The 23,598-nt window shown below is 23.9% G+C and overlaps 2 protein-coding genes across 3 annotated transcripts; both read right to left on the bottom strand.

The window, feature by feature from the left end:
* Positions 1–695: 695 nt before the first annotated feature.
* Positions 696–17,493, bottom strand: LOC122505937 (intracellular coagulation inhibitor 2-like). 2 transcript variants are annotated; one of them, XM_043617835.1, is made up of 8 exons: positions 17,330–17,493; positions 6,204–6,319; positions 5,494–5,673; positions 5,272–5,365; positions 4,965–5,152; positions 4,518–4,700; positions 3,949–4,051; positions 696–1,160 (listed from the first exon to the last, which is right to left on the bottom strand). In XM_043617835.1, exons 2-8 carry the CDS (start codon positions 6,297–6,299, stop codon positions 1,018–1,020), a joined length of 987 nt encoding a protein of 328 aa, XP_043473770.1. In that variant the 5' UTR covers positions 6,300–6,319; positions 17,330–17,493; the 3' UTR covers positions 696–1,017. The 2 variants fall into 2 exon arrangements, with proteins under 2 accessions (XP_043473770.1, XP_043473769.1); XM_043617834.1 differs by lacking the exon at positions 17,330–17,493 and adding an exon at positions 8,742–9,154.
* Positions 9,271–11,678, bottom strand: LOC122505938 (PBAN-type neuropeptides-like). The gene is made up of 3 exons (XM_043617836.1): positions 11,521–11,678; positions 9,932–10,129; positions 9,271–9,838 (listed from the first exon to the last, which is right to left on the bottom strand). Exons 1-3 carry the CDS (start codon positions 11,603–11,605, stop codon positions 9,639–9,641), a joined length of 483 nt encoding a protein of 160 aa, XP_043473771.1. The 5' UTR covers positions 11,606–11,678; the 3' UTR covers positions 9,271–9,638.
* Positions 17,494–23,598: the final 6,105 nt, after the last annotated feature.

Genomic DNA, 23,598 nt, shown 5'->3' with positions numbered 1-23,598 from the left:
AGTAAATTTACAATATTTAAAAGTATAAATTCAATAAAAAAAACAGTTATATTTATTGTAAGTAAGTTTTAATTAAAGTTTTATATTTACAGATATTGAAAATGATTTATTATCATTTAGCGCGTATTTTATAGTCTTACATTTTTTTTAAATGTCTAAAAATATATAAATAATGAATTAAGGTATAATATATTTATTATTTAATTGTAATTTATTTAATACGTAGGTAAATGGTAAATGACAGTAAAACATTTTTAAGCACTTAATTAACGTAAATATATTCAATACTTTTCCTAATTAACAAAAAAAAATTTATTTTCTAATTTTTATGATGTACAATATATCGAAATTTTTCTGTTTTAGATGAAAAGTGAAATAATGACTTAAATAGTAAAATGTACAATATTGTGTATTTTTTACAGAAATCTATAGTTGCTATACTCTTTTTAGGGTATACAATTTAGTAAATTATTTTTTTTTTAAGTAATTATAATTCATAAATAAATTGTAGTTAATTATTTTTGTGCAATAGTATCTAAAATCATTTGTTTACTTAAAAATTACTTAAGTACTTTAGAAACTTTTATTAATTTCATGTATAGTAAAATAATGTATAAATTTCTATACTAGAGATTTAGAATTACTGAAATTAATAAACTAAAATTATTTACTCTTTCCATAAGAAAAAATACACGTGCCTTTCATTCACTGTAATTTACTGTAAGATTCAACAACTGATAATGAGGAATTAAATCGTGTGTACAGTTGAAACACGTTACGAAAATTGTCATATATAATCATTTCATACGTTATCATTTAATATTTATCTTTTGGCTCCTAAAATTATTTATTTAAGTGCTCTAGATTGCAAATACAATTGTAAAGATGGCAATTTAATGTTTTGCCAATTTTTTTTTTATGTTTTTAAATAATATTTTTAAAAAATTCAATTATGTGTCTCTATTTTTTTATTTAACTGGAGAGAAGTTGAATTTTCTTTTTCTATCCGCCTTTTTATTATTCGAATTTTTTAACACTTCCAGAAAAAATAACAAGATTACCTGAGTCTCCACACGTGCGTTTTATTACTTTAAAGTGAAAAGGGCGATTGACATGAAACTTGTAGCCATTGCCAACTGAAACCGGGAAAAAAGAAATTTCTGCAAAAAAGAAAAAGATATTTATTAAAAATATTTTAAACTTAAGTTATAATATAGCCTAATCCCACAACAAATATTTTTTTAATCTCCGAGTTAAAATAGTCAATTTTTATTTCAACATATAGACTGAAAAGATAATTTATAATTGTTTAAATTAATTTAATTTATGATCCTTTGAAGTTTACATTTTTTTAAATAGGAAAAATAATAATCAAGATCATGTAAAGGTTATATTATTCAGTGGCCACGTGATCTATACACTTTACTATATGGAAAAACGTCTCACTGAATAACATGACCTTAAGGGGTTCAACATCAAAATGAATTTGTCACTAAAGTTAACAGGGTGTCTACTGAAAAAATGACTTAAAATTCCAGGACATTTTCAGGACTTTCCAGGACAGATTTCTTATTTTTCCAGGACATTTATATATGTGTAACAGGGTTGCCACAAGTCAGGAAGTCAAGGAATTCAGGGAAAAGTCAGGGATTTTTACTAAAAGTACTGTAAAAAATTAAATTTTTAGAATTTATGGGAAAATTCTGAATTTTGGTGTCTTTTTTGCTTGCCTTATAAACTATATGAACTTGCCAAGAATTCTAATACAAACCCTTCAATTTTTTCTATTTTTGACAATAATTTCTTTTTAAATAACTTCGCATAAATTCAATTCTGTTCAAAAATTTTTAAAAATTCTTGTCAAAATTTCAATTATCTTTATGAATAATAAAACTCTTCTCCAAAATTCAATTATTTTCAAATAATTTAATAAAATTCTTGGAAAAATTTCAATTATTTTTAAAAATTTTCCTCATTTCAATTATTTTTGATATCTACTATTTTAATAAAATTTTCCAAAAGAATTCTATTATTTAAACAAAATTTTAATAAAAATTCAAAAGGAATTCAATTACTTACCAATTTCTTTTATAAATTTCTTCACATCAATTCAATTATTTTTAATTTTTTAATAAAGTTTCTTGAAAGAATTCAAATATATAAAGAAAATTCAAAAAAATAGTCTCAGAAATTCAAATATTTCGAAAAATTTAAATAAAATTCTTTTAATAATTCTATTGTTTAAAAAAATGTTGACAAAATTCTTTGCAAGATTTAGTTCATTAAATTGCAATTTTAATAAAATTTTCCTATACAATTCAATTGTTTTCAATCCATTTCTTCTTAAGAATTCATTATTTTCACAAATAATACATTTTTTATAGGAATTCAATTATTTAAAAGAATTTGAATAAAGTTTTTCGCTAGAAATCAATTATTTTCTTTCTTGAGAATTCAATTATTTTTAAAACTTTTTGATAAAATGTTTTATAAATTTGAAAAATTATAATAAAATCGATCACATATGGAATAGAATTATTTTCGTAAAATACAACATTTTTCTAGAAATACAATAAATTATTGCCAAAAATGTTTGTAAAACTCTTCGAAACAATTCAATTACTTTCGTAAAAATAAAATTCTTCTAAGCAATTCAATTATTTAAGAAATTTTAATAAAATTCTTCCCAAGAATTTTAATTTTTCAAAAATAAACGTTTTCTTAGGAATTCAATTATTTAAAAAAAAAATTATTTTTAATTCTTTGTCAGATTTCAATTATTTTCAATTTTTTGATTGAAATTTCTCGATGGAATTTAATTATTTTTAAAAATATGTTTTTAAAAATTCTGAAAAATTAAATTATTTAAAAAAATTTGAATAAAATTCTTCACAAGGAATTAATTATTTTCATAAATAATATTATATTTTTTTCTGGAATTCAATTATTTTTACAAATAAAATTTTTCACAGGAATTCAATTATTCTTTAAAAAGATTTTTAATAAAATTCGTTGCAAGAATTCAATTATTTTCATAAATAACAAATAACTTATCGCAGAATTTCAATTATTTTTATAAAATTTCAAATAAAATGATAGAAAATTGCATTTATTCTTACAATTTTTTTTTTAAATTCGTGGAAAGAATCAATTGTTATTAAAAATTTTGATAAAATTCTTCATAAAAATTCAATTTTAAAAAAACATGCAATTACTGAATAAATTATGGTATTTATTTTTGTATTTAAATAATTGAATTCTCGGGAAATTTTCTAATAAAAATTGATTAAAAAATGAATTTCACTTAAAATTTTAAATCATAATTGAGTATTACAAACATTATAGCATGAATTTTTAGAAATAATTGAATTTTGAAAAGGGTTAAAATTAAAATCTTTAAAAATTTGAATTTTTAATTACAATATTCTTATGAAATGAAATAATGATTTTATTACTTTGTCATCTTAAATGTTTTATTATATATATAGTATTCTCTTAAGTAATTGAATTTGAGAATCTTAATTTCTATAGAAAAATAATAATGATTAAATATTTATTTAAAAAAGAAGTTATTAATGTTCTTCAGGGTCAGGGAAAAAGTGAAAATTTTGTCTGGAAATCAGGGAAAAGTCAGGGAAAAACAAAAATAAAATTTTATGGCAACCCTGTGTAATATTATTTCATATTACGATGATTGACAAATTGAAATTATTTTTTGATAGATCAAAAAATTATTTTTTTAAACTTGAGTAAAATTTTTAAATTATTGAATATTGAAAAGCAAAATATGAAAAATTCAAGGACAAAAGTTCAAATTCCAGGACATTTCCAGGAATTCAAGGACTTCAAGGACCAGTAGACACCCTGGCTTAATTAAAATTCTAAATTAAAATGAATTTGACTTTGGAGTATACGTATGAATTTGTTCAAAATTTACAAGCAATTTACCATTGTTAGTAGTAGCAGTTGTTAAACCAGATTCGTTTACTTCAATGTTAGCTATATGTTGGATTAAATAATTGACTGCATCAGTACTATTACTTCTATCATCCTGTAAAAATAATATATTTTTTACAATTTATATTAAAACATTTTAATATATATATATAACTCTAAATGAATATCTAAATAAATTCCAGAACGTTGAACACTATTGAAAATTGCTTTAAATGATTTTATGTTGGCTTCCATTACAAGACCATTTTCTCAAATTTTTAATAAATTCCTATTTTACATAAAATTCTTGAGCTTAAATCAAATTTAAATTAAAAGTTTAGTAACATAATGTTTTTTTGTATTCTAGAAAACGAACGCAAAATTTTTATAAGCATCTGTAATTATTTTGTTTTCAAATCGAAGTCATCAGTCAAGATTACGACGCGTCAATCATTATCGAATTAATCTTGGTCACTATTCAAACAGAAAACCAATGTAAGATCCTTTAAAGAAATTTTCACTAGAGCATTGAAATAGTAAATATATCCTTACAACTCTATAGAATAATTTATAAGCATTACCGATGTTAAAATAGAAGAAAATTTGTCATTGAATTTAATACTGAATTGCGGTAATTCTAAATCAACATGCATCGTTTGTTTAACCATTGTTAAGTCAGAAACGAAATGATGAGCCATATTTGTTTCAACAGCCTCTAAATTGATTCCTACATCAGGAAGAACGACGAGCATGTAAAAATTGTCCTAAAAGTATGTTTAAGTTTATTTACTCCATTGTTTCACTCATTTTCTTTAAGAATCCATATAAATTCCCATATCAATTTATATATGGATTCCTATATATGGGTTCATATGGGACTCCATTATGAGAATTTTCAAAAGGGACAGATTTCTTTTTTTGAAGTTAAGGGAAATTAAATTTTTTGAAAGTTATTGAAATGTACTAAGTTTTTTGAAGTATATTTGTATACTTATTGACAAAAATTATTAAATATAATTAAATTTTACCTTCAAGGGAAGTTCTATGAAAGAAGCAGATATATTTAATAAGTTTCCACACATGTAATAATTTTCGGCGCTCATCATTGACACAGTATAATTCTTTACGTCTGTGTAAAAATATTTGTCAGTGGTACTGAATTCCGAAAATTCATCCTTCCACCGTATATTAAATTTAATACCAAACCATTTATCCTCTAAAAAAGGGGAAATAAATTATCACTATTTTTTATTTTCTTATCAGGAAATACAATATTATTTTTTCTTTGCTTTGGTTAAAGGTGTTATTTTTACATTAAATAAAAAATATACTCACGATTCAAATACAGTCTACGAGTTATAGTTTGAACTTCTTTGTTGTTTTTATGTGTAGACTCTTCGGATTCATCTAAAATAGATGCTGAATTGCTCTGGAAAAAATTTAAGTGTACATTAAAACAGTCAAATTTTAAATAAATTTCTCTCTATGTACTTCATTGAAAACTAAAAATGCATATATATATATATATAAGAAATTCAGGCTGAAATTTAATCATACATTTCCAATTAAGAATAGTAGAAGTTTATTGTAATACTCCATTGGACTAGTTTCTTTGAAAGTTGTATAAAATTCTTTGTAATATAATATGTATGTAATATTCTTCTCATAGTTGTATAAAGACTCAGCAACACCAAATGGAGAGACAACATAATTACTAGATTCATGAAATGAAATCAACTGAAAGAACATTATATTAAAATTAATAACAGTTAAAATAATATAATATTATTAAAATCAATTGATACAAAAAAATAAGATGCTTTTCAAAACGCATATATATAAATCTAATTCTAAAATTGATTATAGTTAAAATTTCGCTAGTCTTTTGCTTTCTCTTTCCTGTTCCTATTTCCCTTTATGACTTCGTTAAGTGTGTTCGATGCTCTCTGAAATTTCTCTAGGCTATGTGCGCGATCTACAATAATTTTCGAACCCCGAAAAACCCTGAGAAATGAATTTCCGTCAAAAAACGCATCAATTTAAAAATTATCCGCCATTTTGAATTTTAAAAAACTAACCTCAAATTCGAATTCAGCGACCCCAAAAACCTTAGTTATGATGAAATCATATTTTTTTTTTGTAAATTTTTTTTGGATCACAAGTGATTTTTAACTGTACTGCGAAGGGGTTAAACTATGGCCAGTGCCGTATTAATTATTATTGTCAAAATTGTTACAATATGTAAAATTTATTATTTTTTAACTTACCATATGTAATCTGTTACCTAATAGTTCGATCTTCTGAGACAAAATTTTACATTTATGACGAGAATTGACACAGATAATAGAGGAGACGAATAGCATTAACAATGCAATACATGAAACTGCAAGAAGATAACATCATATTATTATATTGTCTTGTCTTCGTGAGTAAATTTTTTGTATACAAAATAAATTTAATTATAAAAATTAAAGTAGGAAATTGTGGATTATATATATTCAAAAGCTCGAAAATATTTGATCTTTTTAAATGGACCAAGAACCAACAGAAATTGAAATTCAAAAAATTCATAACATAAAAACTGTTCTTCCAATTGAACTATAAAGCTCCATAGTTTTATGGAGTTTTATTTAATTTATTTATTATTATAGTTGTAAATTAAAAAAATATTTAATTGTTACATCACAATTTCGGCTTAATTATGTTAAGTCTGTTATATAACACTCTCATCGTCATATTACATAATAAAGTAAACAATTATGTTTGTTAAAATATTACGAGTATTACGCATGTTTGATATGAAAAGTCTACACTTGAATACACAAAAAAAAATTCCCTTTTCAACATAAAAATCCAAACAAAAAGTAAAAAGTTTTTTTACTACATTAACTCCATTAAGCCCAAATTCGATAAATTTCTACTTTTCTTGTAAAGTTTCCAGTAATAATGATAATCAATTAATATTTAAGTAGCAAGGCACTCTAATATGTTGGTAGAGAATATTGATTTTTTTCATCACTTCCTAACTAAAATTTTTTAGAGACAAAAATATTAATTTTTAATTTAAGTAGGATACTTAACTTTTCATAAAAAATAAAATTGTCCAGTTTTCTTTTTTTATTTGTTTGTAAAAATAAAAAAAATTCATATAACGAATGATAATTTTGGTAAAAATCGCAATATTCATTATAATAAATGAGCGTAATTAGAATAAAGAATAAAATAACTACAAACTCCTTAATATTTGAGTGGTTTTCTATATTTATTGTCAAGGCTTATTTATTAGAAATCACAATTGCAAAATTTAAAATATCGGATTCAATATGGCGGACAAATTTTTAAAAACTTTACGAATTATAAATTTTTATTCCGATTGCTTACTAACATTAAAAGTTTGATTAAAATTGAAATACACGAATATCACAAATATTGATTGTATGGTTCATTGATTTATATATTTTTTAAGTTTAGTATAAAAATAAATTGTTGTCTTTTATAATTCATATAATAAATTTTCTTTACAAGCAGAAAAAAATCCACCCTTCTGAAATTGAATATTAAAAAAAAACAAATAAATTAAAAATTCTCTATATATTACTGACAATACAAATTCATTAATATTACAGTTCCTTTTAATATATAAGCTAAGGAAAAAAAACCCGTTCATAAAATTCAGTCATTTAGTAATTTCAAGGTGAATATATTATATATATATATATTTAGAAATCTATCAATTTGAAATTCTTCAATAAATGTTGCGCAAACTTGAATATTAGTGTAGAAAAAAAAAATTGCGTTTTCCATGGTAAAACATCTGTTTAAATATCTTATAATTTTTTTTTCATACACGTGTTATAATTCAATTATCAATTCTAAATGAAAAAAAAGTCAATTTTTTTTCAAGAAAATAAAAGTACAAAAAAAATTTTTTTTTTGGTTTTATTTTAAGATATTTATGTATTTGTTCACTTCATTGCAAATAAAGATAAACGAATATTTCTAAATTGAAGTCAAATTTTTTTACTTCATTCTACAAAAGGTAGAATTTAAAAATTTGAAACTCTTTTAAAATTCGAAAATAAATATTTCTATAGTTATTTTTTTTTTGTTTCTAAATTGCATGTTTTACATTTTTCTTCTCTTAATTTAAAAACTGATGAGTTCATTTTTTTAATGTTGCTAAATTAGAATATATTTATTTTATTAGCTGGAGACTGAGTCAATGTCAAGTTATATTAAATTAAACTGTCATTTATTTCATCACGTGTGTATCTCTCTGTAGTATCACAGATTTTTTTTGATTGTACTTTAATATTTTATTCAATATTTTTGGAAGCCATAAAAATTATTTAAATAAAAGATGTTTTGATTCTTCTGTTTGGCCTAATGGCTTAAAAAGCCATTAGGCCAAACAGAAGAATCAAAACATCTTTTATTTTAATATTTTATAATATAATATAAGAAATACAGTAAAAATTATATATATTATTATTATATAAAAATAAATACAGCAAATTAAAAATAAGTTAAGGAAATACTAAGTAAAACTAACTTTATAGATAAATAATAATATAAATATATATTAAAATAAATGTATTTGGTATTAACTGGCGTAAGCAATTTTTATAATTTTTGATAATGTTCAAAGACCTTATATTAAGAAAAAAAGTATTTAAAGAAAAATTATCTTAAACATTAATAATCGAACAGAAATTATTCGCCCACATATTGATGATATATAATTAAAATTGTTAAAAATAAAAAAAAATAATAAATTAAAATAAGTGAAATTAAAGTATTCTTACAAAAACGCATTTTGATGGATGAAGCAATTTCACTCGTTTGTGCAAATTGAATATGTACAACTAACGTTGATGAAATGAATTTATTCACTGATTAATAAAACTGTTCTGTGCGGCAAGTTCTATACGTTAAATATACATTTATAAATTTTTCGAATATTCTTCTGATTGGTTGATAAGTTATGCCATATAGTGGAAGAATTTCTTTCCAATACTGTAAATAAGTCAGTCTACTGTTTTTATAGTTACCATCACGTCGAACATATCAAATACAACTGTGAGCGCATAATTATGTACACTCACAATTTTTGGAACTATATTGTAGACTATAGGATATATTTATGATTATATGTATATAGTTTCAAATATTTGTCACTTTGGGTCACCCGAAAGGTATATTTTTATAATGAAATTTTAATAAAATCCTAATTATAATTCTTGTTAAACTTTAAATGTAAAAACAAATTAATTTTTATGCAATTTCAAAATACGGATAACTTATAAATTGATTTTCTTATGAATAAAATGGTTATAATAACATGAACTAAAGCGTCAATGTTTGATCCCTATGCCTTTTGAAAAGAATAATTTAAAATAGAAAATCTGTTCTGAAATCTTCTTTATTTTACAATATTTACCAGAATTTAGGGTAAAAGTGATAATAAATGGAAATATAACGAAAACCAACATCCGTCGATTTTAGTCAATTAGGTTGATCGGAATGTAGTAATTAAAATTAACATAATATACAAACGGAATAATTTTTTGACAACTTGTACATAAAGATAATAATAATAATAATACACAAAACAACAATAGATAAAATTATTTTGCAGTAAAGTCTTAAATCTCAAATACAATGAATATTTTAGATTCATTATTAAATAACTATTGCAATTGTCAACCAAGCCTTGGTATGGGAAGAAATGGAACCTGTGATTCTCTTCCTTTTCGAAAGATCCACAATGGCTTAGGTCGTACTTCATCATAAAACTCTTGTCTCTCATTTTGTTCGGGAAAATCTTCAAAGTCACCAAATAAAATTTCTTCAGCCAATTCTCGACCCAATCGTGGAGTGAATTTTGCCGTTTCTTTATCTTCTGAAAAAAGAAAATATAAAAATTACTTATAACATTTAAGAAAGCATTGATAAAATAATTATGTTATAATGAAGAAACATATATTTGTTATACCTGTGACAGCTTCAATTTGTCGGAAATTTAAAGCTTTTTGACCAGATCTTCGCCGTCTGCCTAATCTTGGACCAAACCACATTGCCCCTGGTGCGCTATTGACAGTTCTTTTCATACAATTATGAGTTATACAATCGTTTCTTTCTTGTGGTGTCCTTTCGCCGCCATTTTCACTTAGGGAGTCACTTCCTCTTGTTTCTAATAAAATAATGCCAATTTGAAAAAATTTAATTCTAATTCAGTATATTAATGATGATATTCAGTATATAAAGGAGGTTGAAGACTTTCAAAAATTTTCAAAATTCCAAATGGTATTTGGTCCCTTTCGTGCATCCGGGACATATATGTCCCAATTAGAAAAATTTATGTTATTCTTCTAAAAATCAAACAATTCATTTGCGGTAAGTTTCTTTCTATTTCGAATGGCCGCCGCTAAAATTAAAAAAATAATCAATTACGTAGTACAATTATAATTATTATAAATAATGGGTCAAATATTTATATAAGAAAATAGCAAAATCTAATTTTTCCATCAAAATTCCTCAAAATCGCTTAAAATTTCTTACTCAGGGGTTTTTGGGGTCGCTGATGACGAATCCGAAGTCAGATTTTCAAAATTTTTGAAAATTCAAAATGGCGGATCCAATATGGCGGACATCTTTTAAAAATTGCTTAAATTTACATGCAACTTGTACCTCGGGGGTTTGCGGAGTCGCTGATTACGAATCTGAAGTCAGATTTTCAAAATTTTTAAAAATTCAAAATGGCGGACATTTTTTAAAAATTGCTTAAATTTACATACAGCTTGTTACTCGGGGTTTTTAGGGATCGCTGCTTATGAATTTGATGTCAGATTTAAAAAATTCAAAATGGTGATCCCGAAAAATAAGTTTCAAGCGAATTTGAGTTGATTTGAAAAAAATGTACACCATTTTGAATTTTGAAAATTTGACTTTAGATTCATTATCAGCGACCCCGAACACCCCTGAGTAACAAGTTTTAAGCGAATTTGTGGAATTTTTGAAAAATTAAGATTTCGATATTTTTTTATAAATATTCTTTACCTATTGTTTATAATAATTATAATCGTATTATGTAATTTATTATTTTTTTAATCGTAGCAGCGGATATTCGGAGTAGAAAGAAATTTACCGCAAATTAATTTGTTGACTTTTATAAGAATAACATAAATTTTTCTAAGTGGGACATTTATGCCCCGGAGGGACGAATTTTGAATTTTGAAAATTATGAAAATCTGACTTTAGATTCATTATCAGCGACCCCGAACACCCCTGAGTAACAAGTTTTAAGCAAATTTGTGGAATTTTTGAAAAATTAAGATTACGCTATTTTCTTATAAATATTCTTTACCTATTGTTTATAATAATTATAATCGTATTATGTAATTTATTATTTTTTTAATCGTAGCAGCGGATATTCGGAGTAGAAAGAAATTTACCGCAAATTAATTTGTTGACTTTTATAGGAATAACATAAATTTTTCTAAGTGGGACATATATATGTCCCGGAAAAAAAATTCACAGAAAAACGTAAACAATTTTTGTCACAATTTGATAATAATCACGTACCGTAGTCTCCGGAAACACAAGCGACGAAAATTACGATCACACTAATAAACGCGATTAAAAGACAATCAGTACGGGAGGAGGACATTGTTTTTTTTTCGAAAAATTCGATTCGAGCTTACTCCGTGGAATGATGTTTAACTCGGGGCAATCCTTGGGTTTTATAGTCCCGTGGAACAGATCTAAATAAATGGTAGTGTGAGTTAAATCTTCTGGACTTTTCCACAGAAGGCATCGTGACAGTGTAAAAAAAAAAGAGAGAAAAAAAAATAAAGGGTGAGGGGTGAGTTGACAGTATACGGTGATGGGCGAGGGCGTAAAGTCGCAAAAGACGCTACACGAAAGAATCGAGGTACTCCCCATGTGCAATCTCGACATTCTCGCACCGATTTGTCTTAATTAGAATCGCGACATCGAGTCGCCCATTTTCAATGAGAATCGAGTGATTTCACACAGTGTTTTCAATCCTACGCTTTTTTTTTCTTCTTTTAGCAACACCCTCATCTTTTTAGTATTAAAAAAAGCGTCTTAATTTTCTAAGGATAAGATGAATTTTTTTTTTAAAGATACCCGAGTTTTGTTTTAATTGAAATTTCGTTGAGATAAGCGGGAGAAGAATTCTTTATGTCTATTTATTTGGGGGATTACTTTAAAACATTTTATTTCCCGCATGCATAGGGTAAATTTATTTTTAGATCCTTTCTCTGTCTCTACGTCCTGATAAATTGAATAAAAAAACAATTAGTATTTGTATTATTAATTTACGAGTACACGCAGTGAAGAAAATACACTCTGTTTTCTGCATTTAGATTTAAGAACAAGAAAAAATTTAATCATGATATATTTTTACTGATTAAATCAATGATTAAATCAATGCGCATATCAATATAATAAAATAGAATCGTGTATTTTTATTTTTTTTCAAAATACATTTTTATACATTGAAAGAAATTTTTATTTAGATTCCACAAAGTTATTATTTTGCAATTTTTAAGTTTTCTTTTCATTAAAAAAAAATAAACTATAAATTTCAAAGGGCAGTAGAATATTTTTTTTTCATTTGTATATTAAATAATTTAATACAATAAATCGTTCATATTTTTATGAAATCGTGATAATTGCCCGAGAGTGTTTATTTTGTATATTGCAAAAAAATAAAATCATGAAAGTTTTACAGAAAAATTGTTTTTATGTCAATAAATAAAATATATTTTGATGTTACAATAAATTTTTTATTTGTTTAAACAAATTCTTGTTGTTATTTACAAACTTTTTACAGAATGCACCTAAAAAGTTGCAGTTTTTTTCTAATTTTGCAATTTACTAAATTCTATGATTACAGATTACAATTTATAAACAAATTATTAATTTGTTTAAAAATTGTTTATTTATATATATATTCTTGATATATTTAATTTTTATAGACCTAACAGAGAAAAATTCCCAAAACGCCGGGGATTGAACGCACGACCATAACATTCGCAAACCGATAACCTAACGACCTAACCATGCACGCTTTTTTTGAAACAAGTTTATTTTAATAAAGATATACAATTATATAAAAATACAATGGCATCGTAATAAACATGTAAAAACAGCGCGTATTATCAATTTTTTTTTGAATGGCCAACGAGGTAGCACAGTTAAACAAAGGGTATCACTATAACTCCATTTATAGATCTCAAAATAAGGAGTAACAAAAATCACACCAAAACAATGACAACACTCGAAAATCATCCTTTTCACCGTGCTTTTCACACCACATTTCTTCTCATTTTAACGCTTTGAAGAGGTATATAACCCTAACTTCAAAGAAAGAAGTGAGTGTGGTTACGGTTTGTTTCATTTGTTATAATTTTCGAAGCATGTGAAGAGTCTGGCAAACTAGGCAAAATAGATAAAATCAATATTTCGTAAACTTTTCATTTCATTTTCAATTTTTCCTTATTTTTTAAAGTATATGGGAAAGCCTGCAGTAATAAGGGGTGAATTAAAGTGGATTGGCACTTTTATGCTCTTAAATTCCAAACCAATTCCGTTTTTGTCCGCAATCTTAATGAATCTTAATTTCTATTGTTAAATTGATAATTTCTATCCAATTCAATTCTCTGTAACCACGTGACCAGAATTTGAAACTCCTTTAATGCCCTTTAAAGAATTCAATGTTAATTAAAAGGCATTAACTCGCCACAACAAATGATTTCTTAAATGAAAAATTTTTATTTTTAAGTCTTAGTATCACTGCCTTATGTTTTTTGGGTCGCTGAAGCTGAAAATAAATTTTATTTAACCCCATTACGCTAGAGTTTTGAAATAATCTCAAAAAAATCCAAAGAATGCCTTAAAATTTTTAAATCAATAAATTTTGGAGTTTATTTGAAAACTCCGTAATAATATAAATTAAAATTTCTGAAATATGACATTTCGTAGATTTAAAGGTTATGTCTCATGAGAATTTGAGTAAATGCGTTTTATGTCACTTGATAATTCGAGTAATGAACATTATGACAAATAAAATTTCGATAAATGAAATTTCTTAAATATGACATTTCGAAGATTTGAAGGTTATGTCACATGAGAATTCGAGTAAATGCGCTTTATGTCACTTGATAATTCGAGTAATGAACATTATGACAAATAAAATTTCGATAAATGAAATTTCTTTAAATATGACATTTTGAAGATTTGAAGGTTATGTCACATGAGAATTCGAGTAAATGCGCTTTATGTCACTTGATAATTCGAGTAAATGAACATTATGACAAATAAAATTTCGATAAATGAAAGTTATGTAATATAATATTTCGAAGGTTTGAAAATTATGTCAAATGGCAATTCGGAGGATTAATAATTATGACAAATAGTCATTCGGAAAAACAAAATGTATGTCAAAAAAATGTTCGACATATTAAAAATTATATTAGAAAACAATTCGACTATTTAAATAATAGGATAAAGAATAAATCGATAAATTAAAAATTATGTTGAATGAAATTTCGAAAACTGAAAATTATGCGAAATGATGTTTCAATGATAAGAATTTCGATGTTTTGAACATTAGGAAGTTGAAATTTGAGGAATAATCATGCGCCCCAAATTTTTGTAAACCTTTAAAGAAAACTATATATGGCCATCTCTCCCGGACTAACCCTAACTTTTAAATGACAAGCAACTATGTTTACTGGGAAATGTCGTTCTCTGCTTGTTGTATGAGAGAAAATAAAATAGAATTTCTTCCTTATCGTCTGCTCAAGCTTGTTCCACTACAACTCATGCTCGTATGATACAGCATTAAAAAAATGTAGATAAAATCTATAATGAAACGATGATAACTCTGTTGTTAATTGAAGATTAATTCAAACTTTTACACCTTTTTCTATTATTTAAGTTACATATAAAACAGTTAAACAAATATTTGTACAATTACACTTACGCGTAAGACAATTTTATTTGACTCCCATGGTAATTAAATTAAATTAATTAATTCAATTAGTGATGAATACAGTGTGAACTGCGCATTATGAAAAATATTCTTTTGTGTTTTTAAATATATAATTTTTATTTAAAGGTACCAATGAATTTGCTACAAATAAATTTTAAACTAATGTTTGATATTTATATACCTAAAAATAATTGTAAAAAAAATAAATAAAAAAATAAAATAAATAAAAAAAATAAAATAAAATAAATAAAAAATAAAAAAAAAATAATAAAAAATAAATAATTGTAAATTTTATATATTTCTTTCTTAAAAGTATGCTAATCGAATTTTAAAAGATAGGTATCTCTTGAGCGAATAAACCCTACATGAGCGAAATTAGCCTCTTTTACAGTACCGTCAAATAGGGTAACTCCGGACAGGAGGCTAACTTCGGACATTGGTATATTTCTGTAAATATTTTGTATTTCCATTCTACCTAGAAATTTTTATAAGGATTTCGCATTTCTATTGCTTTACCGAACATTCAAGGAACATTATATGACAGTTGTGAAATAAAAATAATCAAAAAAATTTCAGAAAAAAATTGATTTAGTTAGAAGAGATTTCAGGAAGTTATTGAACTTTGTGAAAAAATTTATTTTTATAAGCGAACATATGTAAGGTAAAAGCTATTTCTTTTTTAAAATTTAATCTACTATGTCTTGACATAAAATTAACACTAATTTCAATAACCTAAATTCGAAACTTGTTTTTTACTTCACAGAAAATAACAGAGGTAAATAAAAAAATGTTAACTAGAAATATCAACACACAAGACCCTAAGGATGATATATTCTGAACGTCAAACTTCTAGATATTATATTATAAAAAATATTAATAAAAAACATCGAAAACCGTCCGAAGTTACCCTATTTGACGGTACCATTTACCATATATAAAACATAAAAATGCGCAACTTTTTTTTCCCTTTGACATGTTATTTCAGGATTTATAATACTTTCAATAATAATGGACAAAAAACTAAGAAATTTTGTGGGTTTTTTCAATTTAATTAAATTTTCAAACATAAAACTGCTGAAAAGTTGCAAGTTAAAAGAACTTCCAGTAAGAAATTTGTTATTTACGCATGCATGTAATGAAGTTTTCTGGAAATTTTTAGATTGATTCATTCAAAATTAACTAAAATACGAACTTTTTGCCTAAATGTGAATCTGGAATCAGATTTTCAAAATTTATAATGGTGGATCCAATATGACGCCAAAAAATGTTAGAATCTGTAACCCGTAAATTTTTGAACTAGAGAAAATAAAGAAAAAAGAATCAAAATTATCAATTAATAAAAGGGTTGCCAACGGAAGATACTTTGGGCGCCAGACCTTCCTTGGGACACGAAACAAAGAAAGAAATAATATTAATAACAAAGTAATGGGCACATCTAATTTTCTCATTTTACTTCCTGACGTCGTATATTATATTATATTTTCAATTTCTTGTGTACAAATGAAAGAACAAAATTTCAGGACAACTGGTATTTTTCCCTATTTTGCAATAATTGTCCAAATTGGGAGAAAAATCCTTTTCAAATTATGTTTACGTTCAAGCAGCCATTTTTAAAAGACGACCACTGTTTGAAATTGCGCAACACCGTTAATTTGATAACAAAATAAAGAAATCTAGAAAAACATATTAATTACCAATAAACAAGGCCACCAGGCTAATTATTGATCAATTAATTAGTTAATCGCGAAATAAAGAAGACTAAATTCAAAAATCAAAAGAAATCAAAATCTTCCGGCATTGCTGACTAGCTACAATCCCTCGATGGAAAATAGTAGATGGGCGAGTTCGTTATTTAACCAAATAAACAAATATTTTAAATATAAAAAAAATAATTAAATCAAGATTGTTAAATAATTAACAATAAGAAATTAATTATTTATTCAATAAGTTCGAATTTTGAGATTATCACAAAGTATAAATTAAACAGTCATTTTGACAATAATCGATAATTCAGAGGTTAGACAATAACAAAATTGACGTGATTCTATATAATTTCAAAATTAATTACCGAAACATTTAAATTTGACAAACTGAAATTAAATAAATATTAAACTTATTCTAAAATAGAATAAGGATTCTTTTTCAATTCGAGATATATAAGGATGGACAATACGATTGAAATTATAATCATGACTTTTAGTCAGATCAATGAAAAGAATTAATATAAACGAATGATATCTCAATGCAAATTAAAGATTTGAATTATTAAGTTAAAGCAAAAATAAAGACATTCAGTCTCAAAAATCAAGAAAATAGAATTAATTTTGAGATATATTAATATTATACATAAAATAAAAATTAAATTTGTACCAGAAAATGTTGATTCACGGCCAACGAATTTCCAAATCGACAACTGCTCCCGAGATTCCCCAATGGTTTTGACTTTTTCTCCAAATTATTCAAAAAGAATTGATTAAATTCTTTCAAAACAAAGAAATGACAAAAATTATACGCCTTGTCTCTCACGATTTCACAAAAAGAATGAATAAAATGGCGTTGTTTGTTTATCACCTAGGAAATTCGTTGCCAACATAAAAAAGAAAGTCACATCACAAAACTAGATTCACGCGACATTAAAACAAATTTTGATTGGTTAGTCCAGAAATCTTCTAATTCTCTCACGCTGATTGGTTCGTCCAAACAAAAAGGAAATTTAAATCTTCTTAAAATTAATCCTTCAATTTCCAAATTCTTGTTATTTTTTAATAATATAAATTTACATAAATAAATATATAAATCAGACAATTCAATATATCCAAAAGATAGGTTATGTTTGACCAGCGGGAAAATTCAAAAATTTCGGCAAAATTGATAAATCCAAATAAATAATCCAAAAGTTTCTTGAAATCCTTCAAGCTTCTTGTCTTCAGCCAGTTGACTCGACAATTACAGATAATATTTTACATGAAACGAAAGAAAGGATAACATAATAAGGGACCGTTGAAAAAATACGTAACGCTATTTTTCTGAAATTTAGACCCCCCCCCTCCCCCCATGTAATGCAATGTTGTATATATAGCGCCATTTTTTCTGCTGACTGTAACAAACAGCTTGACCCCCCCCCTACCCAAAAAGCGTTACGTATTTTTTGAACGGCCCCTAATTAATTTCTAAATTTGGGGTTTAATTAATTTTTTGTCCTGTATCTCGAATTGTTGTGGAATCATGGAGTAATTTTCTAACACGAATAAATAAAATTTTGAATAATAAAAGCTCGAAATAATTTTTGTATAAAACTTTGTGAATTGTAAAATAATAAATTTTACAACGTCACAAATCAAATGGATTCACTTGAATTTCTGCAATTATTTGTAGCTTCTTAAAAATTCAATTTTTTAAAGTATTTTTTAAAAAAAAAAATTTTATTATTTATGAAAATAATTAAATCTCTATGTAAAAAAATTTATTATTTGTAAAATTAATGAAATTATTATACGAAGAAAATTATAAAAAATTTCTAAATAATGAATTCCTGTGAAATTTTTATTATTTATGAAATTAATTAAATGTTTGCGTACCTATACAATTTTATTAAAAAATTTTTTAAATAATTGATTTCTTTTGAGTAGTTTTTTTAAAATAGTAGAGATATTGAAAATTATTGAAATGAGGAAAATTTTTGAAAATAATAATTGAAATTTCTGCAATCATTTTTGACTTTTTAGTGCAGCATCCTGGGTCATTTATTTTCTCTTCATGTGTGGGTTTATAAGGGGATCATGACTGTTTGTCCTCGTGCGAGCTAAACAAGTTGAGGGTTGACTGGCCTGTCAGTCCCCTATTAGTTAGGGCGGAAATGTTTCTAAAACGGATCTTGTATTTCAAATGGGCCTGACCATTTTCCAGTATGTATAGTATTTGTAAAGATATACTCGCAGAAATTTGACCCTCTACTGCTACCTCGTGTCAATGATAGTCAAAATTATGTGTCTGCTGGTGCCAGTTTCACTCTCGCCGAACGGTCATGTCAATTTACACTATGGTAATAAAAATCCTGCATTGCATAAGGATGGCGCCTACAATTCCTGCCTTTCTCAGAATTTTCTTCTTTATTTTTTTTTATATTGGTAATTTGTCTCAAAGTGCTACTTTTATAGTTCGATTTTAAATTTATTTTTCTTTTTTCGATTTTTCTCTCAAAATTATACATTTTTTTTTACATTCAAAAGCCAGAATTGAAGGTGCGTAAAATTTAATCCTAAAAATATTAACAAGTTAAATTTAAAATATTAAAAAGTTTTTAAGGAAAATTGAAATTTTTTAAAATTTTATTGTAAATAATTTATATTTTTTTTTCTATACAGTATTTAAAATTTTTTTGAAAATCAAATTAGGAATTTTAATTGCCATTATTTCTTTAAAAGATCTTATTTTTAAAAAAAAAATTTTTCCAAAAACCTTTGGAAATTTAATTATTTTAAAAAATTTATAAACTGTTCTTCTTCCAAAATTCAATTATTTTTTCAGAATATTTTTGAATAAAATTTTTTAAAATTTCTAAGGATTTTTAGAGGAAAATAATGTAATTAATCATTTTTTAAAATAACAATTAAAATATTGTTATAATTTTGCTTCCATTAAATTGTCAAAGAATTAAATTTTAAAAATCTTTTAAATTAATTCCAAAAATTCCTGTTACAACGCTTTAAATATTCAATTATTACTTTCAAAAATTTTATCTGAATTTTTTAAAAATCAATTTCTATCAGAATTAAACTATACGAGAATTGAATTATTTAATTTTTCTAAATTCATGAAATAGTGTATTTTCAGAAATACAAATATATATTTATAAGATAATTTTTAACAGATGAAAAAATAAAATTCTTTAAAGGTATAAAATTTATTTTGATAAAATTGTACAAAATTTTCAATTATATTTCAATTATTTTAAAAAATTAATTTCGGGAATTCAAATATATCTTCAAAAAATAATTACTATTTTTCAAAGACATAATTTTTTCAGAATTTCAAAATTAAATCTTTTAAATTTCAATAATTTTTATAAAATAAATGTTTAAATACTTATTGTTTTTTATATGCTTAAAATTTTGAAATACTTTCATTGTAAAACCATTAACATTTTTTATGAAAATTAGAACAGCAAGTCTTCCAAAATTCAATTAAGTATGTACTTTAAAAAAAATTTTGAATAATATTATTCAAAACTTTATTTTTTTTTTAAATTCTCTTTATTCACTTATGTTATTAATTATAAATTAACCGTTAAACTTTCGACATAAACAATTATATGTATTTCTAAATTATAATTTTTTAACAAAACCTACAGTTTTTTTTAGTAAAAAATAAAACAAATTTTTCATAATTTCTATTTCTTATTGTCTTCTTGATTCATAATTATTTTTATCAAAAATCTCAGATATTTTTAGAAAGAAACAATTTTTTAATTGAAAATGAAACTGAAAAGTATAAAAGTATAGATTTTATTATATAAAATGAAGGAAAAAAGTTGCATAATTCTGATTTGTCAATCCTATTTTTTTGGTACCAATTCTTTTAATTTCTTTTGAAGAAAAAAATTTCTAAAATTTTTGTTTTTTAATCACAATTTTTTTACGAAATTATAATTTTTTTTAAACATTTATAAAAAAATTTGTCTATATTCCAAATTTTTTTTTCTTTTTTTGAAGAGGAAGAAAAATAAATAAATTTGGACCATTAATATTTCTTCATCACAATTTTTTTTTATTTTTTATAATTTTTATTTTTGGTACTTGAAGATAAAATTGAAAATTTTGAAAGTGTTTTATAACATAGTGGAAAAAAAAATTTCATAATTTTGATTTGTCAATCACAAAATTTTTAGTATTTTTTTTTGCCTAATTTCTACATCTTTATCACAATTTTCAATTTTTTAACAAAATACTCTTTAGTAATATATATGTATTCGTAAAAAGTGGATTTAAAATGAAAATTTTAAAAAACTTCTTTAAGGAATTTATCCCACAGACGCTATATATATATGACATATCATTAAACAATGCATCGGGATGTGCTCATAAATGTTTATAATTAGGAACCTTATGGCAGTTTGTCTCGTCGATCGGCGTCTTCCGATGAAGTCTAAACATTCATATGATTCATTGTTGATTTTACATCTTATTTTGACAATAAATAAGAAATAAATGAAATTCTTCTCAACCCATATATATATATATATATATACTTATACCCATCATAAGCAACAAAATATTTATCTAATGCAATTTTTAATTTTAAAAATTTAACATTTTAATTTTTAAATTTATAAGTTTATAAATTTATAAAAACAATTTTTTAAATTTATAAATTTATAAATACAATTTTTTAAATATTTAAATCAATGCAGAATTGATAAAAACTAAATTTGGCGATTTTTTCGGTTATAAACATAGGAAAAAAAATGTGGCGATGAATTTATTTATTAAGCAAATAAAGATGTATTTGGGATTTTCATCTGGTGTTTTTTGAATAATAAATGTTGAGCTTTCCAGACTTGACTTTTAATTGAGTCTTAAACAACTCAATCAACTCCTTCAAGAGAGTTCTAAAATAAACAAGAACTTCTAACAACCCTTTTGGGTCAATTTAAACACTTAAAAAGGTCAAATCAAGATGTATTTTTACATATTCTCTTCATTATACGCAGCAATTCAATTATTTGTCTAATTAAAATTATTATCTAATAGAAAGTTGACCTATTAAGAGTAAAAATTAATAAATTCTTTTTTCTAAAAATAAGTATTATTATTATTTCGGTCTGGCTAAAATTTTCAAAAAAGTTGTCACTGAAACATTTTTTTAACCCTTTTATGTTCAGAATGACGTCATAAAATTTGTAGAATTAAAATTTTTTCTAAGTTATAAACAATATAGTGAAATTTTTAACAGTAATTTCTTTCTTTTTCTTGTTAACCGATTTTAAAAAATAAAAAAGCGTTTTTTCACCTTAAAACTTAGAATTCAGAAATATTTTTTCTTTTAAAATTTTTTTTTTAATTATTATCAGAAAATACATATTATTTACAAAATTATATAATTAAAAGACAGTCTTCTTCTTTCAAAAATATCGCATAATTGCAATTTCTTTCTGAAATCAATTATTTCTTTATAATTTTTTTTATAAAATTATTCAAAACTTCAATTACTTTTTTGGAATTTTTTAAATAAAATTATTCAAAACTTGAATTAAACTTTTTTGGGAAAATCAATAAAAAAATTCCTACTATAACTCTTTAAAAGAATTATTTTTTTTAAATTTTAACGGAAATTCTTTTTTAAAACTAATTTCTATCGGAATTTAACTACGAGAATTATTTATTTAATGAATTATTTATTAATTATTAAATATTATTATTATTATTATTATTATCAAATAATTGATTATTTATAAAAAATTAGAACTTTAGCTCTATTTATGGTATTTAAAAAATTTTTAAGTTAAAAAAGAAAATTGTTTAAGTTTTTAATGTATCTCTCGTCGCGCAGTAATCGTCTCAAGCGCATAGTATAATATACACGTGTGGTATTATTTTTATTTCTTAAAATTTTGTTTTAATAATTTATTTGAAAATATTTTATTTATAAATTTTTTTTAACTAAATTGTTTTCCATTCAAATGGTCAACTTTGCTGGAATATCGCAGTAATTGATACACTTGTCCTATACATGTAATTAATTTTAAAACAAAAACAATTTTTTAATTAAGAATTCTGAAATAAATTCTAAAATTGTTGAAGAAAATAATAATTCTAAAATTATACCCAACAATTAGTCCTACAATAATGAATAATGTGAAATATATATAAGAAAGGCTGTGTTTTAATTTCTCTTTTAAAATAAGAAAAGAAAAAAAAAGTAAAAAAAAAGATTAATCTACAATAACTTATCCAAATAGTAAATGTTTATTCAACTTTGTAAGCTCAGAAAATTTATTATTTCATATACAAAGATTTCTTTTATGACGATGTTATTTTATCTTCCAGTCATAGATCCATATCGTTTACAAGATGAGATGAACTGAACCGCCTACTCCCTTGGGATTACATATTTCACGAGAAAAAAAGCAAAGTGTAAAAGGGGTGTGAAAACGGTGTGATTTTTGATTATATTTTTAAAATTTAATTTTAAAATTTTAAAAATTTAAATTTTAAAATTTTAAAATTTTTAAAAATTTAAAATTTTAAAATTTAAAATTTAAAATTTTTTTTAATTTAATATTCTGGTTTAATATTTAAATTTTTATTATACATTTAAAATGTATATTATAAATAAATTTATTATACATTTAAAATGTATATTATAAATAAATTTATTATACATTTAAAATGTATATTATAAATAAATTTTTTTTCATATTCACAAAAGTATAGAAATAAAAATTTTTAATGAAAATCATTAATAAATTTAAAAACGAATACTCACAAGATGAAATTAGATTAAAATTAGATTAAACGCAAATCCGATAGGAACCCATATGGGAATTCTATCAATTATACGAATTTAAACCATTTTTATGGGAACCAATCTAATTTCCCATATGGGTTCCTACATAGGATCCTATGTGGTGTTAAGGAACG

This window comes from Leptopilina heterotoma, unplaced genomic scaffold, assembly GCF_015476425.1.
Source record: "Leptopilina heterotoma isolate Lh14 unplaced genomic scaffold, ASM1547642v1 Lhet_38, whole genome shotgun sequence".
Taxonomy (NCBI): Eukaryota; Metazoa; Arthropoda; class Insecta; order Hymenoptera; family Figitidae; genus Leptopilina; species Leptopilina heterotoma.
This window is presented reverse-complemented; position numbering and strand designations above follow the sequence as displayed.